This window comes from Eucyclogobius newberryi, unplaced genomic scaffold (assembly GCF_026437365.1).
Source record: "Eucyclogobius newberryi isolate DKJ021-1_F unplaced genomic scaffold, fEucNew1.0.hap1 SCAF_9, whole genome shotgun sequence".
Classification (NCBI taxonomy): domain Eukaryota; kingdom Metazoa; phylum Chordata; class Actinopteri; order Gobiiformes; family Gobiidae; genus Eucyclogobius; species Eucyclogobius newberryi.
The window spans coordinates 22,162,996-22,189,488 of NW_027316532.1; the positions used below are offsets into that span (position 1 = coordinate 22,162,996).

The 26,493-nt window shown below is 44.4% G+C and overlaps 1 protein-coding gene across 3 annotated transcripts in view; it reads left to right on the forward strand.

The window, feature by feature from the left end:
* The window catches only part of anos1b (anosmin 1b), an 82,931-nt gene that overhangs the window by 11,115 nt on the left and 45,323 nt on the right, over positions 1-26,493 (forward strand). For all 3 annotated transcript variants that reach the window (XM_072439073.1, XM_072439070.1, XM_072439071.1), the window contains exon 2: positions 8,962-9,009. In XM_072439073.1, coding sequence (XP_072295174.1) covers positions 8,962-9,009 — 48 coding nt within the window. The remainder of the gene's footprint in view (positions 1-8,961; positions 9,010-26,493) is intronic.

A 26,493-nucleotide genomic window follows, 5' to 3' on the forward strand; every position in this document is an offset into this window, starting at 1 on the left:
TACATACCATCTGCTGTTCAAGACCTTAAAACATACTGTTCCACCTGCTGATGTCATGAGGTAGATTGTGTTTATGTTAATGTTTGCTTGCCGCTTTAGTGTCAGTCTTATGTTTGCAGCTTTTTCTCTCCAGTCCATCCTCCCTCTGCTGAAAATATTGTAATTGTAGCACTGCTTGTCTCCATGGAGATAATATTTCTTTGCAGGAATGTTCCGCAGTTTGGCATTAAATGTATCTATATAGCATTTATTCAATTGCAGTTGTCTTTATTACCCCCAAAAAATAAATAATGATGACTGAAAATATTTATTGCATTCTTACTCTCCACAGATCAAACCTGTGCTTGGCCTGGTGGTGATGCCTGTTGTTTTCACGGCGATAGATGTATTTAATGCCACACTGTGCGACATTCTGGGCAAAGCCATTCAAACGTTACAGGTGGCGAACGCTTCACATGATGATAATGATAATGCACCGTATTAAAAACCCTTAAACAGACTTGAGAGTGTGTTACAGTTGACAGTTCTCTTGAGTCTTAATGTCATGGCTGCAAGATCCAACTAGAAAAATGTCTTCCAATTTTGTGTAGATTCTTCTTTCAAAGGAAATAAGTGAAATGTCCACACCAAATGCTTTTTTGCAATTACCCTTTTCCTTTATTTAACGAGCCAAACCATTTACATTAGTGGTTGCAGGAAGGAGCAACAACTTTGATGACAAACTAATAATGACAACTACATTTTCTTTATTTTCACATTGAATTTTCGATTACACAATACTTAAGTACATCACTAAATCAACGACACTTCTTAGCGTTTTTTGTCCACGTCCTGAATAGTTTTCTCTTCTCATAATTCCCACAAAGCCTCCTATTCATAAAGTTTCCGATGATCAATAGCCTCTGAAATCCATTGAGTCCTGCTCCATAATTAGTCTCCGACGGGTTTTTGCCAGACTTCTATTAGCTTGTATTTATCCACATCTTTCACTGGGATTCTCCTGTCTCTCGCTGCTCTTTTCAACTTCCTCCTCGTCCACCGAAAACGTTTGACTCCTGGAGCAATTGCAGCTGTTTTTGCCTCAGACACATTAAAACCTCTTACTTCGACCACCATTTAATAGCCGGAGAGCTCAGCGGTCCGTCCAAACTGCACTGATTGGTTCTGACAGCAAATATGTCCCATGAAATTGACTTGGGACTCGAGTGTGTGCGTCCACATGTGTGCGAGGACAGAGGCGGTTGCAAGGACAGAGGCGGTTGAGCAATAGCTGGTAGAAAAAAGAAAGAAAGGTAAAAGCATCAAAGAATTATCAGAAAGCTGCAAAAATGGAGTAGAAAGATGCAATTGGTTGGCAGTTAAAAGAGAAATCTGCCCTCCTTGTTGTAGGGGTCCCTTGCATATCCCCCCTTGTAGATGATAAATGGAGGGATGAAGATCCGGATGCTCCTCATCTGGCTGGAGGAACAGTCTGTACTCCAGATGAACAGCTCTTTATCTGCCTGGATGAGTCGTCCTCCTGAGTGGCTCTGGCCCCACAGCCTATTTCCTCACTGTCACCCTTCGAGGCAACTGCGGTTGTGATTTTGGCCGTTGCAACAATAAATTGAGTTGAATATCCTTCCCAGCCGCATTAAAGCAGGACATGGCGGTGATGTGGTCTCTTGTTCCAGGGGCCTTCCTATAAATGTGCTTTGTCCTCCAGGACGACACCTTTGCTGTGAATGCTGTCCAGCTGAAACCCCGTCTCATCACAGTTGTGTATTTGATGGGTTTCTCCCTCAGCACATACTTCACCATGGTGTTTTTCAGAAGTTTGCAGTAGTCTTCAATCGGCCCCCTCTTTGCACATGAGGCCCTCCCACTGCCAATAATGTCTCGGGGGTTGTGAGGCGTTGATAGTGTCGCTCTTGGAAGTTTATCCACCTTGTTTGACCTGGCGTCACCTTTGGAGCCTCTGGCTTGTTGTGGATGGTCGGAGCCTGGGCCAGGACCTGAGGCTTCGTCAGTGGAAACCCATAACTGGCAGAGTACAAGCGGTACTCCACCAGCGTACGCTCATCCTGGCTGGAGAGTAGGTTCTTTGGCCCTGTGATGCAATTTGAGGCCACCTTTCCACTGACTCGGTCACTCAGGCTGGACTTCTGTCTGTCTGCACCACAGGGCCCCTGCCATGGTCTCTGGAGGGCTTCCTCTCCCTCCTTTGGAACCTTCTTATGTTTATTAACAAAACAAGAAAAAATGATGCATTTTACTAATGAAAACAGCTATTTGTTTCCACTTGAAAAAATAAACTAATTTAAAAAATCCAGTAAATTACCCGCCACAGTCAGCTCCCATTTTTTGTACAATCTGAGGACGACACTTTAATATTTATATATATATATATATATATATATATATATATATATATGTATATACATATATATATATATATATATATATATATATATATAAAAATACTTTAAGCCTTTAAAACTCACTGTTAAGAGGCAGAATAACACCAAATGTCATGTAATAAAATTTAGAATGAATAGAGCTTGACACACTTTTTTTTTTATAATCAGCTGCCTATAAACTATTTATTTTACATTACTAAATATATCGGCACCTCCAACCTCATAACCCCATAATCCATAACAGTCAGACAGAGATGTTATTGCTTTGCCTGGAACTTTTCTGATTTATTCATTTTCAGTCACAAAATGCATCGAAAGACATGCATTTTTACTGTGAGCAGGGCCGTCTCTCCTCAGATCTGACCTGTAAATTGGTCTAATGCGTCGCCACAAAGAAACATCACATCACTTCTTCACAAGCGGGGCCAGAGAAATTCAATAATTCCCCCAAAACAGGATGACTATTTACTTACCTTCACCCGTACATTCTTCTAAATTTAGCCTGGAACGATGGACGTCAATGTCGTGTGCAAAGTCCCATTTCAACATTTAACAGGATATTGAATTTCCTCCACCTGCCTGACTCATAAACATGCAGATAACGACACGACAATGCGAGGAATGCCACGCAAATAAAATAATATCAAAAAGATGTCGACGTTTGAGGCGCGCAGAGAGAGGAATGTGATTTCTATTGAAAATCTGGAGATGTTTAAGAGCCTCGCCGCCGCGCGCTGCTCTTTGGAGGGGAACACGGCGTATATCATGGTCGTCGTGACAGTTTCTGAGGCGTTGTGTGGCGAATGGTGCACAGGAGAGTCGGGCAGCGTGACAGGGCACAGCCGATGCACATGTCTCTATTATATAAGGCTCACTCTGGCGGCGGGATACAACCATCAACCCCAGTGGCCGTGCGTAAGAGGCATAGCTAACAGGCGTCTGCACATTCATCTGAGCCCAGACAAGACCAGCGGTAAATCAGACACAGCCACAACTCAATATGTCTTGATCGTTACAATATTTTTTATACATATGTTCATTTTTTGGTTCCAAAGAAGGTTCCAGGTTTGGTGCTTGTTTGAGCTCAGTTTAGTCCTGATGGAGTGTTAGTTTGGGCCTGATCTAGTCCTGGTTTGGTCCTAATTTAGTACAGGTTTTTCTCCGGCTTTTGACCCAGTTTACTTCAAATGTCTATGTTGATGTTTGATGTGAAAGTGTTACTAGGGCCAAAATGGCATATTATATTATTCTATTTTGATTTTCGATTAGATTTCTTCTTTAAAAAAAATAGAAATTGATCAAACAATAGATTAATTTTTCGTGATTATTTAGAGTTCACTAACTATTGAGAATCCATCTTGTAAACGGGCCAATCGCATGGCGTTTAGAGCCTGCAGGGGGGGGACTAGAACCAATCACAGAGCAGCGTTGTGGTTTGGGTGGAAGTCGAAACAACTGAACCAAAACAAACATGGCGGCGCCGACAACCGTACTTCGGGCTATTTTAGGAGAAATACAAACGATTTTGTTTTTCTGAAATGTGCACACGATGTTGTTTTGTACATTTGTGGATGAGAAAGAGGAATGTGCTTTTCTGAACACTGGATTTAACACGATTTAGATGTTTCTGCTTCTTCCTCTGTTGTAACACTTCAACCAATCAGATTGATTCATGTGAAGAACTCGATTCAGAGTGAGACAGCGAGCTTTAGTCATTATCATAAACATAAACTTTTAATCAGTGCCTTTTAACACCAAGAATAACCCAAATTCTTTCTCGAAAGTCCAAAAACTGCCTTAAAAACATGTTTTTACTGACGGAAAATTTACTGTAGTGCTCGCTCTCAATTAAAAAAGTCCAAGTATATTACTGATGATTAGACATAAATCAATACAAATCAAATTAATTGCCCTGCCTGTCATTAAAAGCAATTAATCAAAGTTTTAAAAGTCGCAATGAGCAAATCCAAAAGTTTTCAATTATCATATATTTTCTGCAGAAAACTAAATATCTTGTCTTGTGGTTTGTCCTGATGCATTTCTTGTATTATTTTCATATTTCAGCTGAAAGTCAGTCTGATCGCAATAAAAATATATACAGTATACATCAGATACTTCAAATTATTCAGCGCCACGTCAAATATTCTTTGTAGACCCAATAAAAATGTCTGTAATGTCACAGCAGCATTGGTCTCTGCATCTCCGTCAGCATGTGGAAGACATTCATATGGCTTTGCTGTTGGATCCAAGGCCTTGGCAGCACGTTTAAAGCATATTTCTGGTCATATTAATGAATGGCTGTTAAAGGTAATTAGTAAAGCCATCATTAAAATAGTACGTGTAGTGTAATTTAGACTCGCATTCCTGGGCTCTTTGTTGATATCGGCTTGTCATATCAAGATTAGATTGCACAGATAAACCACACCAGCGTTATTCAATTCCAACTTTCCAATTTGGTTTGAAGCTAATTGTAGTAGGTTTTCTCAGGGTGATCAGTCAACTGCAAATACGCAGTGATCGTAGACTAATCCTTCATTTGACCATTGGCGGGACGGTGAAAGAGTGGCTGAGACTCTAGCCTCACAGCAAGAAGGTTCCATTGAGCACTCCAGTTCTCTCCATCAATGCAAAACGTGCACAAAAAGTCAAATCCTCCAAATTTGCGCAAGATCTGGAGATGTCTTCCAGGGCACTGCATGCACTGCTCTGTGAAGTCCTCTGCTGTTGCCCCAGAAGACGTATCTCCCTATGGGAATATAAACCGCTTCCAGCTTCTCACAGGTTACACCAGTGGTCCTAAAGGATGGGCCTTCATGTGGAGAGGAGCTGCTGACGTGGCTCAGGCCTCTGTTCCCTGGGGAGGTGGGGCATGTCCCACCAGGAGGAGGCCCGGGGGAAGATCCAGGACACGCCGGAGGGACGATGTCTCTTTGTGGCCTGGGAAGTCTGGCCGTTCCTGCTCGGACTGCTGCCTCCGCGACCCGACCCCCGCTTGGCCTGGAAGGTTCCACTGTGAAGAGTTAGGGCAATGTTTCTCCATGAAGACAAGCAGGGGACTCCACCAGGTCACCTCATGGCATAGATACAAGACTGATAAGTTTAATGCCATAATGTGGAACAACAAAGCAATAACATCCCCTTTGAGACAAGCAAGTTGCAGATTCCCCTCCCCCCACCAGAAAAGTTACATAATGCTTTAATTTCACATTTAGAAGCCAAGGAAACTTTGTTAATTGTTATTTGTCTTGGCTCTGGCTAAACACTGTACAAATAAACTCTAGTGGAAATTACCAAAATAATTACTGGGACTATACTGAAAAACTTCACACAATCATTAAACAAAGTGTCTTTATTTTATTTCCCCTGACCCATGACAATCCTTTCCCGCTCTGCAGACTGTTCATGTTTCTTGTATCACTTCCAAAACTGCTCTGGGCTTATGACATTGAGCTATTAAACCCTCGAACGGTGTGACATGGCAGCAGGCCTCTGGTTTCCTGGCCCTAACCTGGCTTCCACAGACCCGCCTCCAATTAGTTTGCGTGGGATTTAACTAATACTTTACTGGGACAATGTCAGGCTGTTGGTTCTCTCATTAACACATATACCTGAAGTAGAGTTTAGTTGGAGTAATCCTGCCGTGGCTGGGTCCTTCTTGAGAGCTTTGTCCAGGAAGTACATACAACTTCATCAGACTTTCATCAGACTCTCATCCCAGCACTTAAATTAATTACCTTCTTTGTACAAGCAACTTTGATAGCTTTTGTCTGCTGTATCATTATAATCTGACACCTTTTTGTATTTCGGACATTTTAAATTGCAATATTGATCGGAAAACAACTTCCGGCTGAAAACTGTGGCGCTGATTTCCGCCCTTTACGGGTTTTTTTTTCTTTCCCTTTTCATATAGAGGGAAGAGAACATTTAATTCTGTCAACTGGACCAAAGAGTGAATAACCTTTGCCACTTATCGACAATTTTGCATAATATGTCCCTTTAAGACCCTCTACTGGCCAGCAGAGGGTTAAGATGAAGCGTTTTCTCTACAATGGTTGAATTACATCTTTCCACATACATAATAATACACTACAAATAATACAATTTCAGCCTTATTTAGGTCGTTTGCAGGATCCATTCAAGCCTTTTTCGAATCAATCTTTGGCATTTTCTTTCCATACATATAAAATTCCACAAATACGTAGCGATGCCAATGTAAACTATCTCGAACAAGTCATCAAAACATGTTGATATCTTGTCCCCGTTTTATTGCTGTAACTCAAACCGAGCAGCTGAACCCCGCTCGATGCCTGGCCGAGCAGCAAGAACGACAGGAATGGTGCAAACAACGGCATTGGAACAGGGCTTGGCGCGCGCCCCGTTTTCACACGTACTAACTCTTCTCTGGGAACTCTCCTCAGTCCTTCGAGGTGTATCGTGTAGCTGAGAAAAGCAGCTTGGAAACGCATTGTCCCGCCTCAAAAGAAGTCCTCAATTTACTAAATGACTATTATTATTTTTGCTGCGTCATCACAAAGGGGGGGAGAAAAGAAAAACATTAAAGCACGTTGAAGAAATTGGCTGCCCGTGTCTTGTAGCGCGGAAAGAAAAGTCCCTAAATCCTAATTGCTGACCCTAACCTGTTCAGAATGGCCCTGGCCTTAACCTTTGAACTTGAACCAAAGCAGGAACACAATAGGTTGTGCAGGGAAAGGGAGAGAAAGGCTGCGGAGAGAGATAAGCTGTGCACAAGGGCTAAATACAGCTCTCGTCATTATGAGGGTTTATCCCGGACGGAGACGCCGGAGAGGACGATCGCTAAGGATACAAGGCGGGGAGAGAGCGCGTGGGCCGTCCCGACAGACGCAGGCGCAGCACGTCACGCGGGGGTAATGGCTGTTTTGGTGAGGAGCTGATTGGGCTGATGACAAAGCGGCGCAGAGGGAGAGGTGGAGGGCCCAGAGGAAAATGAACTGTTGAGTGTGGAGCGTCAGTAGGAGTGGAAAGTAGGGCAGGACGGGTAATCGCAATCAAACTGGAATTGCAATCTGAATATGTGCAATTAGCTGATCGCGTAGGCTATATTTTTTGCAGAATTTCCTCCACAAACAGTAAAACATCGCGTCCTTTTCTGCGTTAAAATTGTTGACGCTGTAGTTTAGAGCAGTGCAAACGTGTTCTGAAATACATCTGATTCTTTTATTAGTTTGTCTTTTTGTCACGTTCAAGATGTGAACATTGAACAGAATCCAATTATTGTGACGTAAATAGAATCTAATTGGAATACTTTTTTCAGAAAAAAATTGCAGCTAGCTAATATATTTGTGCAGCCCTGAAATGAAGAAGAAGTCAGTTTGCTTCCTGTTTATATGGTCCAGTGATTAATTAAGTTTTTTTTTTTATTTGAATGGTTAATGTTGCTTAGGACTAGTGGAGTTATATTGTTATTTGTTTGTATATTATACTTGAATTGTGCAAAACCCCCACTACACACTTTATACGGGCATTAACGTTCCCTCACATTTCTCTCTTGTTTAAACACTCTCAAAGTTCAAACCTTCCTCGACGATCACTTTGTTGTTCTCGTGTGCCTCTGCTCCTGTAAAGTGTTTCTGAAATGTCTCAAACCAGCCGCCGATGGTCTTGTCGATGGCCCGGGCTCCATGTCGTCCTGCTCCTCCTGCTCCTCGCGCTCCTCCTGCTCCTCCTGCTCCTCGTGCTCCTCGCTGTCATGGACGTCGCCGCTGGCAGCAAAAGTTTCATCACAACGTATTGTCCTTTTTTCTGGCGTCACTGATCCGTTCTTTAGCTACTGCACAAGAGACACGGTACAGAAGAGATTGATTGACAATAGTCTACGGTCCCTTAGCCAATCAGGACGCAGAAAACAATGATCAACAAACAACGAACAACAAAAATATGTGAAAGGTGAAGCGCGTTATAGCAAGGGACCACTGTATAAAACTATAAATACACAGACTTGAACGCTTTCAGAAGAAGTACGGCCGCACTGTAAAATAAACATGAAAAAGACATTATTATTCTGTCTTTAATGTTACATTTTATAGTTTCATAGGCTATAAAACACTGATAATAACCTGGAGTTCTCTGCGGTGCGTCTCAAAGCCAAAGTGTGCGATTGCTTTCATCGTATCGAAATCGGTCACTTTTTATTCCAGTAGTATCAAAATCAAGCTTAAAACGCGACTGGTGAATCGCTCATTTTTCGTCTTCAACTTTATTCTTAATTCTTTCTTAATTCTGTGTGGCCTTGTGTGGACGCCTCTCTGTGCCCAGACTCTTTTAAACACACACACACACACACACACACACATATTTGACTCCTCCCCTTGTCCACAGTCACGCATGCACAGTATAATTATTCCTACCCTCCTGGATAATCGCCGTGCGTAAATAAGCACAAATGTCAGCCGCTTGTGTCGTTTAGCAGTGACCTTTCAGGAATAATATTTAGCTTTCTGACGGCAGGACTTTTCCCCCCGGCCGGGTTTATTTTCCTTTCCCTGCTCATTCTAACGCTCGCCCTTGTGTTTTGTGTTCGCAGAGTGACCACGTCCTGGACTGGTGCGAAGGCCACAGACGCTGCGCTCAGGTAAAACGTCGCTAAAACGTTCGTCATCTCACAGGCGTTCGTAATGAGAGGGTGAACGGATAATAAGACGATAATAAGCTGATAATAAGATGATTCGTGGTGGCCGTTTAATCGTTGAGTCGGTCGTGGTCTTGATTGATTTGTCGTTTTATTGGGATTATCCAGATTGAATGGATCACAGTAGAAAGGAAAAGGCTTGGAGTGAGTTGGTTTGAGATAAGGACTATAAATTGCACCTTTTTTCATAATTTTGGCCGGGGTGCGACTTATACTTATACTTATATACTTATACTCTGGAGCGACTTATATGTGATATTATTTGTTATTTTCACACTTGCAACCGCATTTCATACTCCAGTGCGACTTATATATGTTTTTTTCTTCTCTATCATGCATTTTTTGGCTGGTGCGACTTATACTCCGGAAAGTGGCCAGCTTTTCCTTGTAATCTTTTGGCAGTTATTAATGAATCCATATACAAGGCGTACTGGATTATGAGCCGTTTTTTGAGGAAATAAGGCTTTTGAGTGCGCCTTATAGTCCGGAAAATACGGTACTTGCACTTCTACATTAAAAGATCATTATTGGTCTTATGTCAATTACAATTTTAAAGCAGGACACCACATTTGAAAGCTCAGATAAGAGTATATTTTAAACACATTACAAAACCAAACCATGACTACACTAAACAGGGAAGATCCTAAAAATAATAAAAGATGTTTTATTGCAGTTTTGTGGTAAAATCCTGGTTCAAGCTCTTCCTATTGCACGACAGGAGATCTTGCAATAGTCCGTATGCGCCTTAAACGCTTCGTGATGCTTTTCCGCCGGCTCCTGGACAAACGTAAACAGACAAACTGTGCTTTCCTGCTGCAGACCACACCGCTCCCGTTATAGCTCGCCCTGTGTGTTCTGCTAAAATAACCTCCTTGCATCCGCGTCGCCATCCTCCGTAGCGCACAAATCATTCGTGTTTATCCCTCCGACACGCTTGCAGATGACTCTCCCGTTTTTCGGAGGAGGTTTTTTTTTTACGGGCCCGTGCGGAGCTGCCAGCGTTTCAGGCGGAGCGGCGGTCGCACCGTGTTACAGCTCTCTGGACGTTCTTGAAGCGGTGGGTGGCAAACCAAAGCCGGAGCCGGTGTTTGTTGTGCTTGCGCTAAGGCGGGACTCACAATGGACATTAACACCGGCATAAAATACATGTTCAGCTTTTCTTGGTTTAGAATCCTGTGAGTGGACCGTTGGACTTATGTTCTTGAGGCGAAAAAAAGACTCTGAACTCCATTTTTAAAACCATACAATTTCCATGATGTTCCTTTTGTCAAATGAGAGTGTTTATGAAACTATTTTATATTGATATTCATCCCAAAATACAATTACATGCATGCACAATTAAATAACTTGAGAGAAGCCGTGTAAGTGAACACATTCAGCTACATGACGCACAGAAGTGTCTGTTATGTTAACGTAACATATTAACAGTTATTCAGATAACTATAGCATAAAGAACATGCTAACAAGTTTACCAAAGCATCAGTTTTACCCCAAATCACTAAATCCATTGAATTCTTCTTCCTCTGTGTCACTTCTAAACAACTCCACAAACTCCAGAGGTAGAGGAAGTGCAGATTCTTCTTCTGCGTCACTTAGAGTCTAGAGCGCCCTCTTGAGGTTGTCAGTGTGAAAATAATGTATAATATCACATATAAGTTACTCTGGAGTATAAGTTCAAAACAACAATAACAAATAATATTTGTTATTGTTGTTTGCAAAAACAAAACTCAGGGGGGCTCATGTCGGTGGCGCATGTCGAGTGGCTTATGTTGGGTGGCTTATGTCGGGGGCTCATGTAGGGTGGCTTATGTCGAGTGGTGCATGTCGGGTGGTGCATGTCGGGGGCTCATGCCGGGTGGCTTATGTCGAGTGGCTTATGTCCGGTGGGGCATGTCGAGGGCTCATGTCGGGTGGCTTATGTCGGGTGGCTTATGTCGAGTGGCTTATGTCCGGTGGGGCATGTCGAGGGCTCATGTCGGGTGGCTTATGTCGGGTGGTGCATGTCCGGTGGGGCATGTCGAGGGCTCATGTCGGGTGGCTTATGTCGGGTGGTGCATGTCCGGTGGGGCATGTCGAGGGCTCATGTCGGGTGGCTTATGTCGGGTGGTGCATGTCGGGTGGTACATGTCGGGTAGTGCATGTCGGGGGCTCATATCGGGTGGCTTATGTCAGGTGGCTTATGTCGTGTGGTGCATGTCGGGTGGTGCATGTTGGGTGGTGCATGTCGTGTGGTGCATGTCGGGTGGTGCATGTCGGGTGGTGCATGTCGGGTGGTGCATGTCGGGGGCTCATATCGGGGGGCTTATGTCAGGTGGCTTATGTCGTGTGGTGCATGTCGGGTGGTGCATGTCGGGTGGTGCATGTCGGGTGGTGCATGTCGGGGGCTCATATCGGGGGGCTTATGTCAGGTGGCTTATGTCGTGTGGTGCATGTCGGGTGGTGCATGTCAGCGGCGCATGTCAGCGGCGCATGTCGGGTGGCGCATGTCGGTTGGCTCATATCGGTTGGCGCATGTCGGTTGGCGCATGTCGGTTGGCGCATGTCGGTTGGCGCATGTCGGGTGGTGCATGTCGGGGGCTCATATCGGGTGGCTTATGTCAGGTCGCTTATGTCGAGTGGCTTATGTCGGGTGGTGCATGTCGGTGGCGCATGTCAGCGGCGCATGTCAGCGGCACATGTCGGTTGGCGCATGTCGGTTGGCGCATGTCGGTTGGCTCATATCAGATGGCGCATATCGAATGGTGCATGCCGTGGGGCGCTGCTCTGGTTTCGGACAGACAGGAGCTCGGCCAGATATCGAGGTGCCAGGCCATTTAGAGATTTAAAAACTAAAAAGTACAATTTTTAAATCAATTCTAAAAGAAACGACGAAGCCGGCGGAGAGCGAAACGAACTGGGGTGAACTTGGCATCGTCCTTTGCCCCCATCGACGCGCGCGAGCCCATCGTTTCTCACCCGCCACCAATTTATCTCACTCAGTTGTTCTCCTGCTACAACACCAACACCATCAACATCACTCATTTTGCACATTTCAGTTGCAACAAAAGGCCGTTCCGTTTGCGCCGCGTGAGTAACGAGGCTCTTGTGTGGAGGACAAATATGTGTGAAATGTGACCTCTTTATGCGCCGGCGTCGGGGATATTCACAGCCTCCTGACAGAGAGTGTTATGGTTCAGGGCGCTAAAGCGAGCTGTCCCGGCCGCAGCACACCTGAGTCGTATTTCTCCTCTTTTCTGGAACCTTCTGACGCCGGGGCAGAGGCGGAGGAGGAGAAGGTGCAGGACGACGGGGTTTATGGCCGTTTGACGGGGTCGCAAAGGTTAACGTCAACGCCAGGCGAAAGCAAACAACAACAGGTCGTTACGAGGCGCAGGCACAAACACAAGTGGAGCGATAGTTTAAACTGATTTAGAAAACGCAGTGTCTCTTTTTTGATGCAATAAACTGTACATTTTAATACAAAATAGTTACATTTTCTGTCATTTTGCCACGTGGTCAAAGGAAAGGTCCAACTTTGTCCTATTTATGTGCTGTCTTCCGGTGATGATTGTTAAAATTAAAATGAGTCTTTTCAATGATAGTTTTAGTGTTAATTAGTATCTGGATATATATTTTTGACAACATTATAGTCTGCACAGGATTGTAGACAGAGAATCGTACATGAGCTTTACATTTAAAACCAAATTAATGATTGTGGCTCTCCATTTTCTGATGAAGAAAGTTTTGGCTCGTGTGAGGAAAGCGGCTGCTGACAAACGAGCCGTGCGGAGCTCATTTAATCTGACAATTGCGTTCAGTAAAGTTGAAGAGGCGATTTGAGTTTTAGACATTCATTAGGAAGTTCATTGAGGTTCAGTTACTTGTCGTGTTGTCACAAAAATAATGGCAGAATTTTTTTTTCCCTTCTCAATAGACACAATAGTCATTTTTGTAATTTTCAACACAAAATAGTATTACTTTCTATATTCTACCATGTCCATCTATCCCTCTGTCCTCTGTCTTTCAGTCCCTCTGTCTTCTGCTCTCTGTCCTCTACCGCTCTGTCCTCTGCCCCTCTGTCCTTCTATGCGTTGCCCCTCTGTCCTCTGTCCCTCTGCCCCTCTGTCCTTCAGTCTTCTGCCCCTCTGTCCTCTGCTGTCTGTCCTCTGTCCCTCTGCCCCTCTGCCTTCTGCCCCTCTTTCCTCTGCCCTCTGCCCTATAACACTCTGCCCCTCTGTCCCTCTGTCCTCTGCCCTTTGCCCTTTGCCCCACTGTCCTCTGCCCTCTGTCCTCTGCCCTTTGCCCCTCCGTCCCTCTGCCCCTCTGTCCTCTGCCCTTTGCCCCTCCGTCCCTCTGCCCTTTGCTCCTCTGTCCTCTGCCCTTTGCCCCTCCGTCCCTCTGTCCTCTGCCCTTTGCCCCTCTGTCCTCTGTCCTCTGCCCTCTGCCCCTCTGTCCTCTAACCCTCTGCCCCTCTGCCCCTCTGTCCCTCTGTCCCTCTGTCCTCTGCCCTTTGCCCCTCTGTCCTCTGTCCTCTGCCCTTTGCCCCTCTGTCCTCTGTGATCTGCCCTCTGCCCCTCTGTCCTCTAACCCTCTGCCCCTCTGTCCCTCTGTCCCTCTGTCCTCTGCCCTTTGCCCCTCTGTCCTCTGTCCTCTGCCCTTTGCCCCTCTGTCCTCTGTCCTCTGTGATCTGCCCTCTGCCCCTCTGTCCTCTAACCCTCTGCCCCTCTGTCCCTCTGTCCCTCTGTCCTCTGCCCTCTATCCCTTGGCCCTCTGCCCTCTGTCCTGCTCCTTGGTGTAATCCCTCATTTGTCCAGAGAACGAACGCCTTATTTCTTCAGCTGTTTATACTGACAACTTCATGAATAAAGACAATAACTGAGTTGAAGGCGTTGAACATCTTTGTAAACGGATTGTTCACTTGTTTTTTTACGAATAAAGTCCAAAACAATGCATTATTTTCCCACTTTCAAATACAAAGTACAGTGTTTACGATCAGAGCTGCTCCTTCACACCTCGGCACACAATGAATCTTAGTGTAATGTTTACTATTATTAATGTTACAGTCTGTTGAGCGCGCGCACGGCTTCATTTGTATAAGTCAGCCGGCCGCGCCAACACAAATAAATCAGATGAGAAATGAGCAGGTCCCACTCCGGCGCTGTAATTGCCAATATTAATCACAATAACAAATGATGCGCGCTGAGGAAGTCCAGCGCCGCGAACGCTCCCAAGGTGTGACCGTTTGTTAAAAGAACATGTTCAGAGCTCACTTTTTCTTATTTGGTTGTGCGTCACGGCAGCATTATGTTTTCCACCACGCGCTTTATTACATCGTAGATTGCACCAGGAACGACTAAACAAAAGAGCATTTCACGGTTCACTTAAACGGGCCAGTGAAAGACAAGCGGTCAGCGAATTCAACCCTCAGCATAGTCATTAGTTGTTATGGAAGGGAAAACTAGCCTTGAGTCGTAGATTTGCACTTTAGGGAGGAACATTTTGGTGTCTTTATGAACCCAATTTAAAGTGAATTTGTCATAGAGGGCTTACAAAACTGTGCTGGCTCTGTAAAGGGAGCTGGCGGCGCTAGCATCCGCCTCAAGTTTACAAGATACACTGGGATCTGAATGAGGTTTCCCTGTTGTCCCCTTAAAAGCCAAATCCAGAGTTGAATTACTGCCGTTTGGTGACATTAACATGCTTTTTAAGGCAAACTTAGTCAAACTTTGACTACTAGTTGCAGTGTGTTTACGTGAGGAACGCTCGAGGGTTCACAGTTTGCTGCAGTGTTCATGGATGACACAGAGGAAGAAGAAGAATCTGCACTTCCTCTACCTCCGGAGTTTGTGGAGTTGTTTAGAAGTGACACCGAGGAAGAAGAATTCAATGGATTTAGTGATTTGGGGTAATACTGATGCTTTGGTAAACTTGTTAGCATGTTCTTTATGCTATAGTTATCTGAATAACTGTTAATATGTTACGTTAACAGACACTTACCACAGTTCTGTCTGTGCGTCATGTAGCTGAAGGTGTTAGCGTTAGCATACGTACACCTATTCACCATGTTCTCTAATCTGTGATTATTTTAAACTGCATTTCAAGATTAAATTACTGTTCTTGGTCTTGGATTTGATCAAATACATCCCCCCAAAAAATGTGACTTATACTCCAGTGCGACTTATATATGTTTTTTTCTTTTCTATTATGCATTTTTGGCTGGTGCTACTTACACTCCGGTGCGACTTATAGTCCAGAAAATACGGTGTCTGTAAATTGCATCACAAAAATACAGAAACATAACCTTTTATTCACATATTTGAAAATGTCCTGCATAACTTTTTTTTATTTGCATTTGTAATCAGCTCTTTTTGTAGCATTTCTTTTCTTTTTTACTGTAAACGACACCCTCTATGTTGAAATTATGCATATCTTCAAAACCCGCACGTTCACGAGTATTATCTAAATTTCGATTCCACTCATGGTCCGGAAAATATGGTACTTATCTGAGCTTGGAGCGAACACCACGCGCCTTTTTAAAACCGAAACGACACCGAACCACCACATCTCCGCGAAATCCACAACAAAGCACTTTTTTTTGTCCCCTTTCCCGAACCACGACTTGTCAAAAAGCCTCAAAATCCGACCTCCTAATTTCCCGAACAAACCGAATTACAGTTTGAAGATAAGCAGCAGCGACATGTCATTTGTTCTTATCAGTTTGTGCTTTCGTCTGTCCAAACACACACACTCGGGGCAAATGTAACCTGCTCGCATCTGGTTCCCATCCCGGATCATCCCTCGTCATTAAAACGCATGCGACTTCGCTTCTGCCCCTCCCGCTTTTACCTCCCCCCCCTCTGCACACGGGCCAGAGGGCGGAGGTAATGCGGGCCAGGTGCCTCAGCCGACGGGACGTCCCATCGAACAAACCGAGAACAAAGCACCGCAAAGGTATCGGGTCCGCTTCGTCTTCTTCGATCACGGTTTTATCCCCCCTTTACCCGCTCGCCCTCCCTCGCAGAGTTTGGTTTAGTCGAGTCCAGATGGAAGTGTTCTGAACGCCTTTTATTGCTTTGACCCGCAATACGGTTAAGCTAACCTAGAATTAGCCGCACCACAAACACTGGCGGGCCACGTTCTGATCGCGTTTCACACTTTCCAGCCCGTCCCTCACGTGCCAGCAGCAAAATACGCCGCTAGAGAAATATTTACGCCTGTTGATTTTCCACCGCTTGGGTATGAGTTGTGGCGGTTGCACAAGTTTAAAGATGCCACTGTGTTTGGGGTTGGTTTTGGCTGCGGTGTTTTGAAAGACGCAGTTTGAGGATTGAGACTGTTGGAATAATGGTTCGAAGATTTAAATTAGACATGATTTTATTCAACATTTGAACTAGATATTAGGAAGTTCCAATCCACGTCACTTCTACGTCACATTTTATGAACCAAAGTCGTTTCCAAAGTGTTGTAATAACTTAAACAACAACAAGTAAAGAGTAAAAACTAAAATAATTAAATAGATCAATAGGAATCGATAAAACACAAACACAGAAGACCACACAACCTACGCAGTGATAAAAGCCTAAGAATAAAGCATAAGACAAAAAAAATATACATTTATCTAGCTTTTGATTTGAACATTTATTCCAATATTGTGTTATTTTATCATTTTATACACCACTTATAGACGCAAACAATGACAAGGTTTTCATATTTGTAGGTTTTTAGTACAATATTTGATTGTTAAATTATAGGCATTTTGCAGATACGACAAACCCTTCGAGTCATCTTCAATTTATGCAACAAAGTAGATAAAAGAAATATTTGACTTTAAATATGAACTGACTGAAATGTGGCTTATTCCTTCCCTTTTCCGTGTACTTAAATGCCGCTTAAGTGCACCAGAAAGCAGACAGTGTTCCCTTCTAGAATGCATTTGTCCTGTAACACCAAAAAACATGTATTTTCTTTGGTGAAACACTTGGAAAGAAAGATTGGGGTTTTCCCTCGGCAGGTGGGACGACGTGGAGTGTCTATTCTCTTCTAGATGTTCTAATAAACTAAAAGGAGGTTTGGAATCAGCTCAAAGGGCTTCAGTTTCAGAACAGATGTTTTTATGGACTTAACAGGCGGAGCTGGTATTGGAAGTGTTTTTGATGAATGAAAAATGTTATTCTTGCATTGACTGACTACATTTTTGTACGCGATTTAAGTTTTGGCCACAAAAAGTACAAACTGTGAACTCAAAATTGCAATTTGAATAATCACAGCAAACGGTGAAGATTGCATTATTTAACGTGCACCATTTCTTCTGCAAACCCCAAAATATCCAGTCTTCTTGTACAAAACCTGCTAGAATTGCATGGGATTTTTGTATTAAATCTCCAGTTCATATTGTTGTTAATGGAGGTGTTTAAAACAAAATCAAAATATTTTAAAACCAAATCCAAAAAGAATCACGATGAAAATTAAACTAATATTCCAGTACAGTTTGGCCCCGTGTCCTGGCCCTGAGCACTATTTGAAGGCGATGATCTTAAACACCAAAGTGTCTCATTTGTCTTCTCTTTCTCCCTTCCTTCCTCCTTTCCTCCCTCCCTTCCTCTCTCCCTCACCTCTTTGTAGCGTCCTGCCATGTTGGATTTGGCCGGGCTGATTTTTCATCTTCCTCCCGCTCTGGCAACAGTCTTTAACATGCTTTTCAAAGGGATTTTTGGAATTTGTTCCGCTCCTTTTGACCAGAGACCAAACAAAAGCTGAAGTGTGTCCATTTGGATGTGACTTTAACAGTGTCGTCTCAGGTGCGGCGCAGCAGTGAAGGAGAACATGTGGGGAAATAATGTTGAAATTGCTGTTTTGGAGATACACTGTTGAGATAAAAAAAAAAAAACTCAAAGAATGGCTGCATAGAGAACATATTGAAAACAGAAATTTGCAGTGTTTTTCTGCACTTTTGTGACATTTTGCCTGGCAATGTCCATAATATGTATGCAAATATGTAGATTATTGTGAAAATAAACATTCTGATTTTTGTATTATCATGATTATTGACGAACAGAGAAATAATTTCCGTATTTTCCGGAGTATAAGTTGCATCAGCCAAAAGATATTCCCAGGCATATTAGAGAAGAAAAAAACATATATAAGTCGCACTGGAGTATAAGTCACATTTTTTGGGGGAAATTTATTTGATAAAATCCAGGACCCGAAGAACAGACATTTCATCTTGAATTACAATTTAAAGATTAGAGAACAAATGAGAGAACATGGTGAATAGGTGTACGTATGCTAACGCTAACACCTTCAGCTACATGACGCACAGACAACGAACTGTGGTAAGTGTCTGGTATGTTAACGTAACATATTAACAGTTATTCAGATAACTATAGCATAAAGAACATGCTAACAAGTTTACCAAAGCATCAGTATTACCCCAAATCACTAAATCCATTGAATTATTCTTCCTCGGTGTCACTTCTAAACAACTCCACAAACTCCGGAGGTAGAGGAAGTGCTCATTCTTCTTCTGCATCGCTTAGAGCCTAGAGCGCCCTCTTGCGGTTGCCAGCGTGAAAATAACAAATAATTTCACATATAAATCGCTCTGGAGTATAAGTCGCACCCTGGCCAAACTATGAAAACATCTTATAGTCCGGAAAATATGGTAATTAACTTTGTGATTGAATCAGATGAAGTACAGTTAAAGCAGGAGTGGACAATTATTTTCCTCCGAGGGCCTTATTCGAATCCAGACAAGTAGCGGAGGGCCAGCCCCCAATCATTGGTGTGAAAATAAAAATTCTAAAAAATTAAGAATGAAATAAAATATCGCTTTTCTGTCAAATATAGGCTATTCAATCTATTATTTAATTCATTTCACGTCATATTTATTAAGGAAACAAGTGCAGACAGATGCTTGAGGGCAAAAAATAAAAAAAAATAATAAAAAATAAATTAAAATATTACTTGGCATGTTTGGCGGGCCGGATTAAAAAGACAAACATGTGGCCCACGGGCCGTAGTTTGCCCGCCCCTGAGTTAAAGTGACCCCCATAAACAAACAATATAAGACTTAATGTCAGGCAGGGGCAACCTTTGTGGCCCAGTAAAAAATAATTGAAACCACCACCCCAAAGCTTCTGGTGTGAGTCTGAAAGTTAGTTGTGATCCTGCAGCCTCACATGTGACCAGGAACATAAATTACCATCAAACTCCACACATGTACACACCACACATGTACACACACATGTACACACCACACATGTACACACACATGTACACACCACACATGTACACACACATGTACACACCACACATGTACACACACATGTACACACCACACATGTACACTCCACACATGTACACACCACTCATGTACACACCACACATGTACACACCACACATGTACACACCACACATGTACACACCACACATTTACACTCCACACATGTACACACCACTCATGTACACACCACACATGTACACTCCACACATGTACACACCACACATGTACACACCACACATGTACACACCACTCATGTACACACCACACATGTACACTCCACACATGTACACACCACACATGTACACACCACACATGTACACACATGTACACACCACACATGTACACACCACACATGTACACACCACACATGTACACACCACACATGTACACCACACATGTACACACCACACATGTACACACCACACATGTACACACCACCCATGTACACACCACACATGTACACACCACACATGTACACACCACACATGTAAACACCACACATGTACACACCACACATGTACACCACACATGTACACACCACACATGTACACACCACTCATGTACACACCACTCATGTACACACAACTCATGTACACACCACACATGTACACACCACACATGTACACACACATGTACACACCACTCATGTACACACCACACATGTACATACCACACATGTACACACAACACATGTACACACCACACATGTACACACCACTCATGTACACACCACACATGCACACACCACACATGTACACACCACACATGTACACACCACACATGTACACACACATGTACACACCACACATGTACACACCACACATGTACACACCACACATGTACACACCACACATGTACACACACATGTACACACCACACATGTACACACCACACATGTACACACCACTCATGTACACACATGTACACACCACACATGTACACACCACTCATGTACACACATGTACACACCACTCATGTACACATATGTACACACCACACATGTACACACCACTCATGTACACACATGTACACACCACACATGTACACACATTTGCACACCACACATGTACACACATGTACACACCACACATGTACACACCACTCATGTACACACCACACATCTACACACACATGTACACACCACACATGTACACACATGTACACACCACTCATGTACACACATGTACACACCACTCATGTACACACATGTACACACCACACATGTACAGACCACACATGTACACACCACACATGTACACACCACACATGTACACACCACACATGTACACACACATGTACACACCACACATGTACACACCACACATGTACACACCACACATGTACACACCACTCATGTACACACCACACATGTACACACATGTACACACCACACATGTACACACATTTGCACACCACACATGTACACACATGTACACACCACACATGTACACACCACTCATGTACACACATGTACACACCACACATGTACACACATGTACACACCACACATGTACACACCACACATGTACACACCACACATTTACACTCCACACATGTACACACCACACATGTACACTCCACACATGTACACACCACACATGTACACACCACACATGTACACACCACACATGTACACTCCACACATGTACACACCACTCATGTACACACCACACATGTACACACCACACATGTACACACCACTCATGTACACACCACTCATGTACACACCACACATGTACACACCACACATGTACACACCACACATGTACACACATGTACACACCACACATGTACACACCACACATGTACACACCACACATGTACACACCACACATGTACACTCCACACATGTACACACCACACATGTACACACCACACATGTACACACATGTACACACCACACATGTACACACCACACATGTACACACCACACATGTACACACCACACATGTACACACACATGTACACACCACACATGTACACACCACACATGTACACACCACACATGTACACACCACACATGTACACCACACATGTACACACCACACATGTACACACCACACATGTACACACCACCCATGTACACACCACACATGTACACACCACACATGTACACACCACACATGTACACACCACACATGTACACCACACATGTACACACCACACATGTACACACCACTCATGTACACACCACTCATGTACACACCACTCATGTACACACCACACATGTACACACACATGTACACACCACTCATGTACACACCACACATGTACATACCACACATGTACACACAACACATGTACACACCACACATGTACACACCACTCATGTACACACCACACATGCACACACCACACATGTACACACACATGTACACACCACACATGTACACACCACACATGTACACACCACTCATGTACACACATGTACACACCACACATGTACACACCACTCATGTACACACATGTACACACCACTCATGTACACATATGTACACACCACACATGTACACACCACTCATGTACACACATGTACACACCACACATGTACACACATGTACACACCACACATGTACACACCACTCATGTACACACCACACATGTACACACACATGTACACACCACACATGTATACACATGTACACACCACTCATGTACACCCATGTACACACCACTCATGTACACACATGTACACACCACACATGTACACACATTTGCACACCACACATGTACACACATGTACAGACCACACATGTACACACCACACATTTGCACACCACACATGTACACACCACTCATGTACACACCACACATGTACACACACATGTACACACCACACATGTACACACCACACATGTACACCACACATATACACACCACACATGTACACCACTCATGTACACTCCACACATGTACACACCACACATGTACACACCACACATGTACACACATGTACACACCACACATGTACACACCACACATGTACACACCACACATGTACACACCACACATGTACACTCCACACATGTACACACCACACATGTACACACCACACATGTACACACCACACATGTACACACCACACATGTACACACCACACATGTACACCACACATATACACACCACACATGTACACTCCACACATGTACACTCCACACATGTACACACTCATGTACACTCCACACATGTACACACCACACATGTACACCACACATGTACACTCCACACATGTACACTCCACACATGTACACACCACACATGTACACACCACTCATGTACACACCACACATGTACACACCACACATGTACACACAACACATGTACACACCACACATGTACACACCACACATGTACACACCACACATGTGCCAGCCTGTGTCCAGTCTATGGATACGTTTCTCTCTCTCAGCTTTACAGTTGGTCTTTCATCTCTTCTCTCCTCCTCACCCCTTCACCGTCGCACCCCTGCGCTCCCCGAAACCGCACGTTCACCTCTCGTTTCCTGCCTGAGAGCGTCTGTCATCCCTCCGTCGCGGCAGGTGAGGCCATAAAACAGCAGGACAGCTCCAAGTGTAATTCATTATCAGAGAAATCCTCTACAGTCCCATCTAGTGTCATTAATCTATATTATATGATGTTACACAGGGTTAAACAGTAACATCTCTGACCTTTTTGTACTGGTTTCATTCAAATGCATAAGTCATCATGTCATACCTTGTCTTTGTTTTAAACATACATGTGTTCTATTAAGTGTGACGTACAAAATCTAAGTGAGATTTGATAGAGTAAGGGTTGGAGTGCTTAAGAACAGTGTCAAACATTCAAATGCCTTTTCGCCTTATTACAGGTTATGAGACATTCTCATGGGACAATAATAATATTTGCATATAAAGTCAGGGGGCTGGTTCAAACGACCCCTGTGGGTGCAACAAGGGTCTGAGACAGTCAGCGGCATTTGTTTTCAATTGAATTTCATGCAACTTTTGGACAGAAAATAGTGTTCCTGGAAGGTTTTTGGTTCTTATTCAACAAAATGTCTCTTGATTCAAATATCTGCTTTTGCATTGTGTGGAGTAAAGGGCATTTACCAGAGTTATGAGAAATACAAGGTACAGCCCCTTAAATGTACTGCTTCAGTACTGCAAGGCTTGTTAACCCCGCGACGAGCTTTTCCCCGTCCAGGGTGTACGCCGCCTAAGGCCCAAAGTCACTGGGCGAGGCTCCAGTCACCCGCGACCCCCAGCGGGAACAAGCGATAGAGAATGAGTGAGTGAACGAGCACTAGAGGGCTTTCCTCTGCAAGGCTGATTATAAAGATTCTGAGGTCGTTCCTTGGCGTGCTGCCGTCCTCAGAAGTGTCACGTGATGTTGCTATGACACGTCTGGTGAGCTGATTTAACACACACATTAAGTAGTTTTGTAGTTTTTCCTGGCCGAGAAGGAGGGTCTAAGGACATAATAATAATAATAATAATAATAACTTTTATTTATATAGTCCTTTTCAGTGACCCAAAGATGCTGAACATAATAAAAAAGGGGGGGGGTCTTTACAGACAGGGGGGGACAACACGTACAATACACATTAATATACAGATAAAATGAACAAGACAGAAGAAGTAGAGAGAAAATGATGGGGATGTAACAGGGGGTAGAAGAGTAGACAGTGGGGTAGAGGAGGCTAGGGGTAGGGGAGGTCATAGGCTTGGGTGAAGAGGTATGTTTTTAGGCGGGATTTGAATGTTGTGAGTGAGGGAGAGTGGCGGACAGGTTGGGGGAGGGAGTTCCAGAGTCGGGGTGCTGTTCGGGAGAACGCTCTGTCGCCAAAAGTTTTGAGTCGGGATGTTGGTGCAGTCAGGGTGAGAGAGGAGGAGGATCGGAGAGCTCGGGTGGGGCGGTGGGGGATGAGGAGGTCAGACAGGTAGGGGGGGGCAAGGTGGTGAAGAGCTTTGAAGGTGAGGAGGAGTATTTTAAAGTTTATGCGCTGCTTGATGGGGAGCCAGTGGAGAGAGCGGAGAACGGGAGTGATGTGTTCACGAGACCGGGTGTGGGTGAGGAGGCGGGCAGCGGAGTTTTGGACCATTTGGAGTCTGTGGAGGGAATGGGAGGAGATGCCAGTGAGGAGGGAGTTGCAGTAGTCGAGGCGGGAGGAGATGAAGGCGTGGATGAGGGATTCAGCAGCGGGGAGGGTGAGGAGCTTGGGACATTTGTCTAAGGACACGGGATGCTGGGACATTGTTTAATCTGTTTATCACTCCCCCCCCGAGGCAACCGCTGTTAATTTGTCATTTTGGGCGTTTCCAAAATAAATTGAATTGTCCTACTTGGAGCAGTAGGACACCATCTGCAACCTGACATCTTCAGAACTGTATCCCAGGAATGATCAAGTTGGTTTGCCACCCTTGTACAGTCTGGTGGATGCCTTATTCAAACACATAATGGAAACCTGAAACATGTCCAGATACGGCACTATAATACAGGTTTGATTATAAAACTCTAATCAAAACATGAAGCCAAATTAAGCTGTAATCCAACTATGGGGTTTGCAAACTCAATCTGAAGCCCCTCTAATCAATGAAAGAGCTAACCATCAACCTTTGCATCTTCTTCTTCAGCAGTGATCTGTATATGAACTTCTAGTCCCTGTGTAACTAAAATAATGCCCGTTTACAAATGCATGTGATGACAGCGCAAAGAGGTCCTGTCGGTGCAGTGCGATTGTGTAAGTTTGGACACATAAACACTGGATCAGGAGCGGAGCGGTGAAGTCTGTCCCGGATCGCCGTGTGCGGACAGAGGAGAGGGCCTGGCTGCACCTCTGGGTGGCGGGCCGTGTGCCGAGAGAGAACCCGTTGATTTGCGAGTGTACATTTGTGAGAAGTGTTTTCACTGAAAGTCTGACAGTTTTAAGCCTCGGAGCCGAGGAGGTGATGGGACCCGAGGGAGCTCATTCACCAAACACATCGCGCACGCAGATCCGGTTACGTTACGGACTACGGGATGGGCTTTTTATATGTGCAGTGCATCTGGATTTTGAAACCGCAGTTTTACCTATGGGCACCTACAAATGTCAAAGAAATGAAGTGGTTTGACTGTGGGATCTTGTTCTGTTCTTGAGCGAGATAGTGTGACCGATCCCGTCGAGAGTGTCTAGAACTCCAATTATTTCGCTCCCTCAAATATGTGGACGACGAATCACAGCTGCAAAGTCTTGAATACTGTAACTAGTCTTGAAGTAAGGAAGGTGCGTCTCTTAAAATGTCACTGTATCATAAAAACAACTCATCTAGGACTGGGCATGTGGGCCCATAACTGATTTGGTAATATCCTGATCCAGTGCGTCTCAGTTTACGCTCAAGCACTTTTCCAGACTTACTTCTCCTTTTAGTCAGCCTCAGTCATGCTTTACTTGTGTGACAGGTGGATTTAACCAACAATCTTATGTGATGTGTCAACCTCAGATGAATCGTGATCATCATGAATGTGGTTTCTTCTGTAGAAAAGTGTGATATGTCCTCAAGACACATCACACTAGACTCAAACTTGTTGCTTATTTTAAATACTGCTGCTGCTGCTCCAGTGATGACTGAACTGTAGATGCCAAAATCCTGATCTGTGGACCCGGATGCTCCTCATCTGACTGGACCCTCCACATCAGACTGGACCCTCCACATCAGTCTGGACCCTCTACATCAGTCTGGACCCTCCTCATCTGCCTGGACCCTCCACATCTGCCTGGACCCTCCACATCAGTCTGGATCCTCCACATCAGACTGGACCCTCCTCATCTGCCTGGATCCTCCACATCAGTCTGGACCCTCCACATCTGCCTGGACCGTCCACATCAGTCTGGACCCTCCACATCAGTCTGGACCCTCCACATCTGCCTGGACCCTCCACATCAGTCTGGACCCTCCACATCAGTCTGGACCCTCCACATCAGTCTGGACCCTCCACATCTGCCTGGACCGTCCACATCAGTCTGGACCCTCCACATCAGTCTGGACCCTCCACATCTGCCTGGACCCTCCACATCAGTCTGGATCCTCCACATCAGACTGGACCCTCCTCATCTGCCTGGATCCTCCACATCAGTCTGGATCCTCCACATCAGACTGGACCCTCCTCATCTGCCTGGATCCTCCACATCAGTCTGGACCCTCCACATC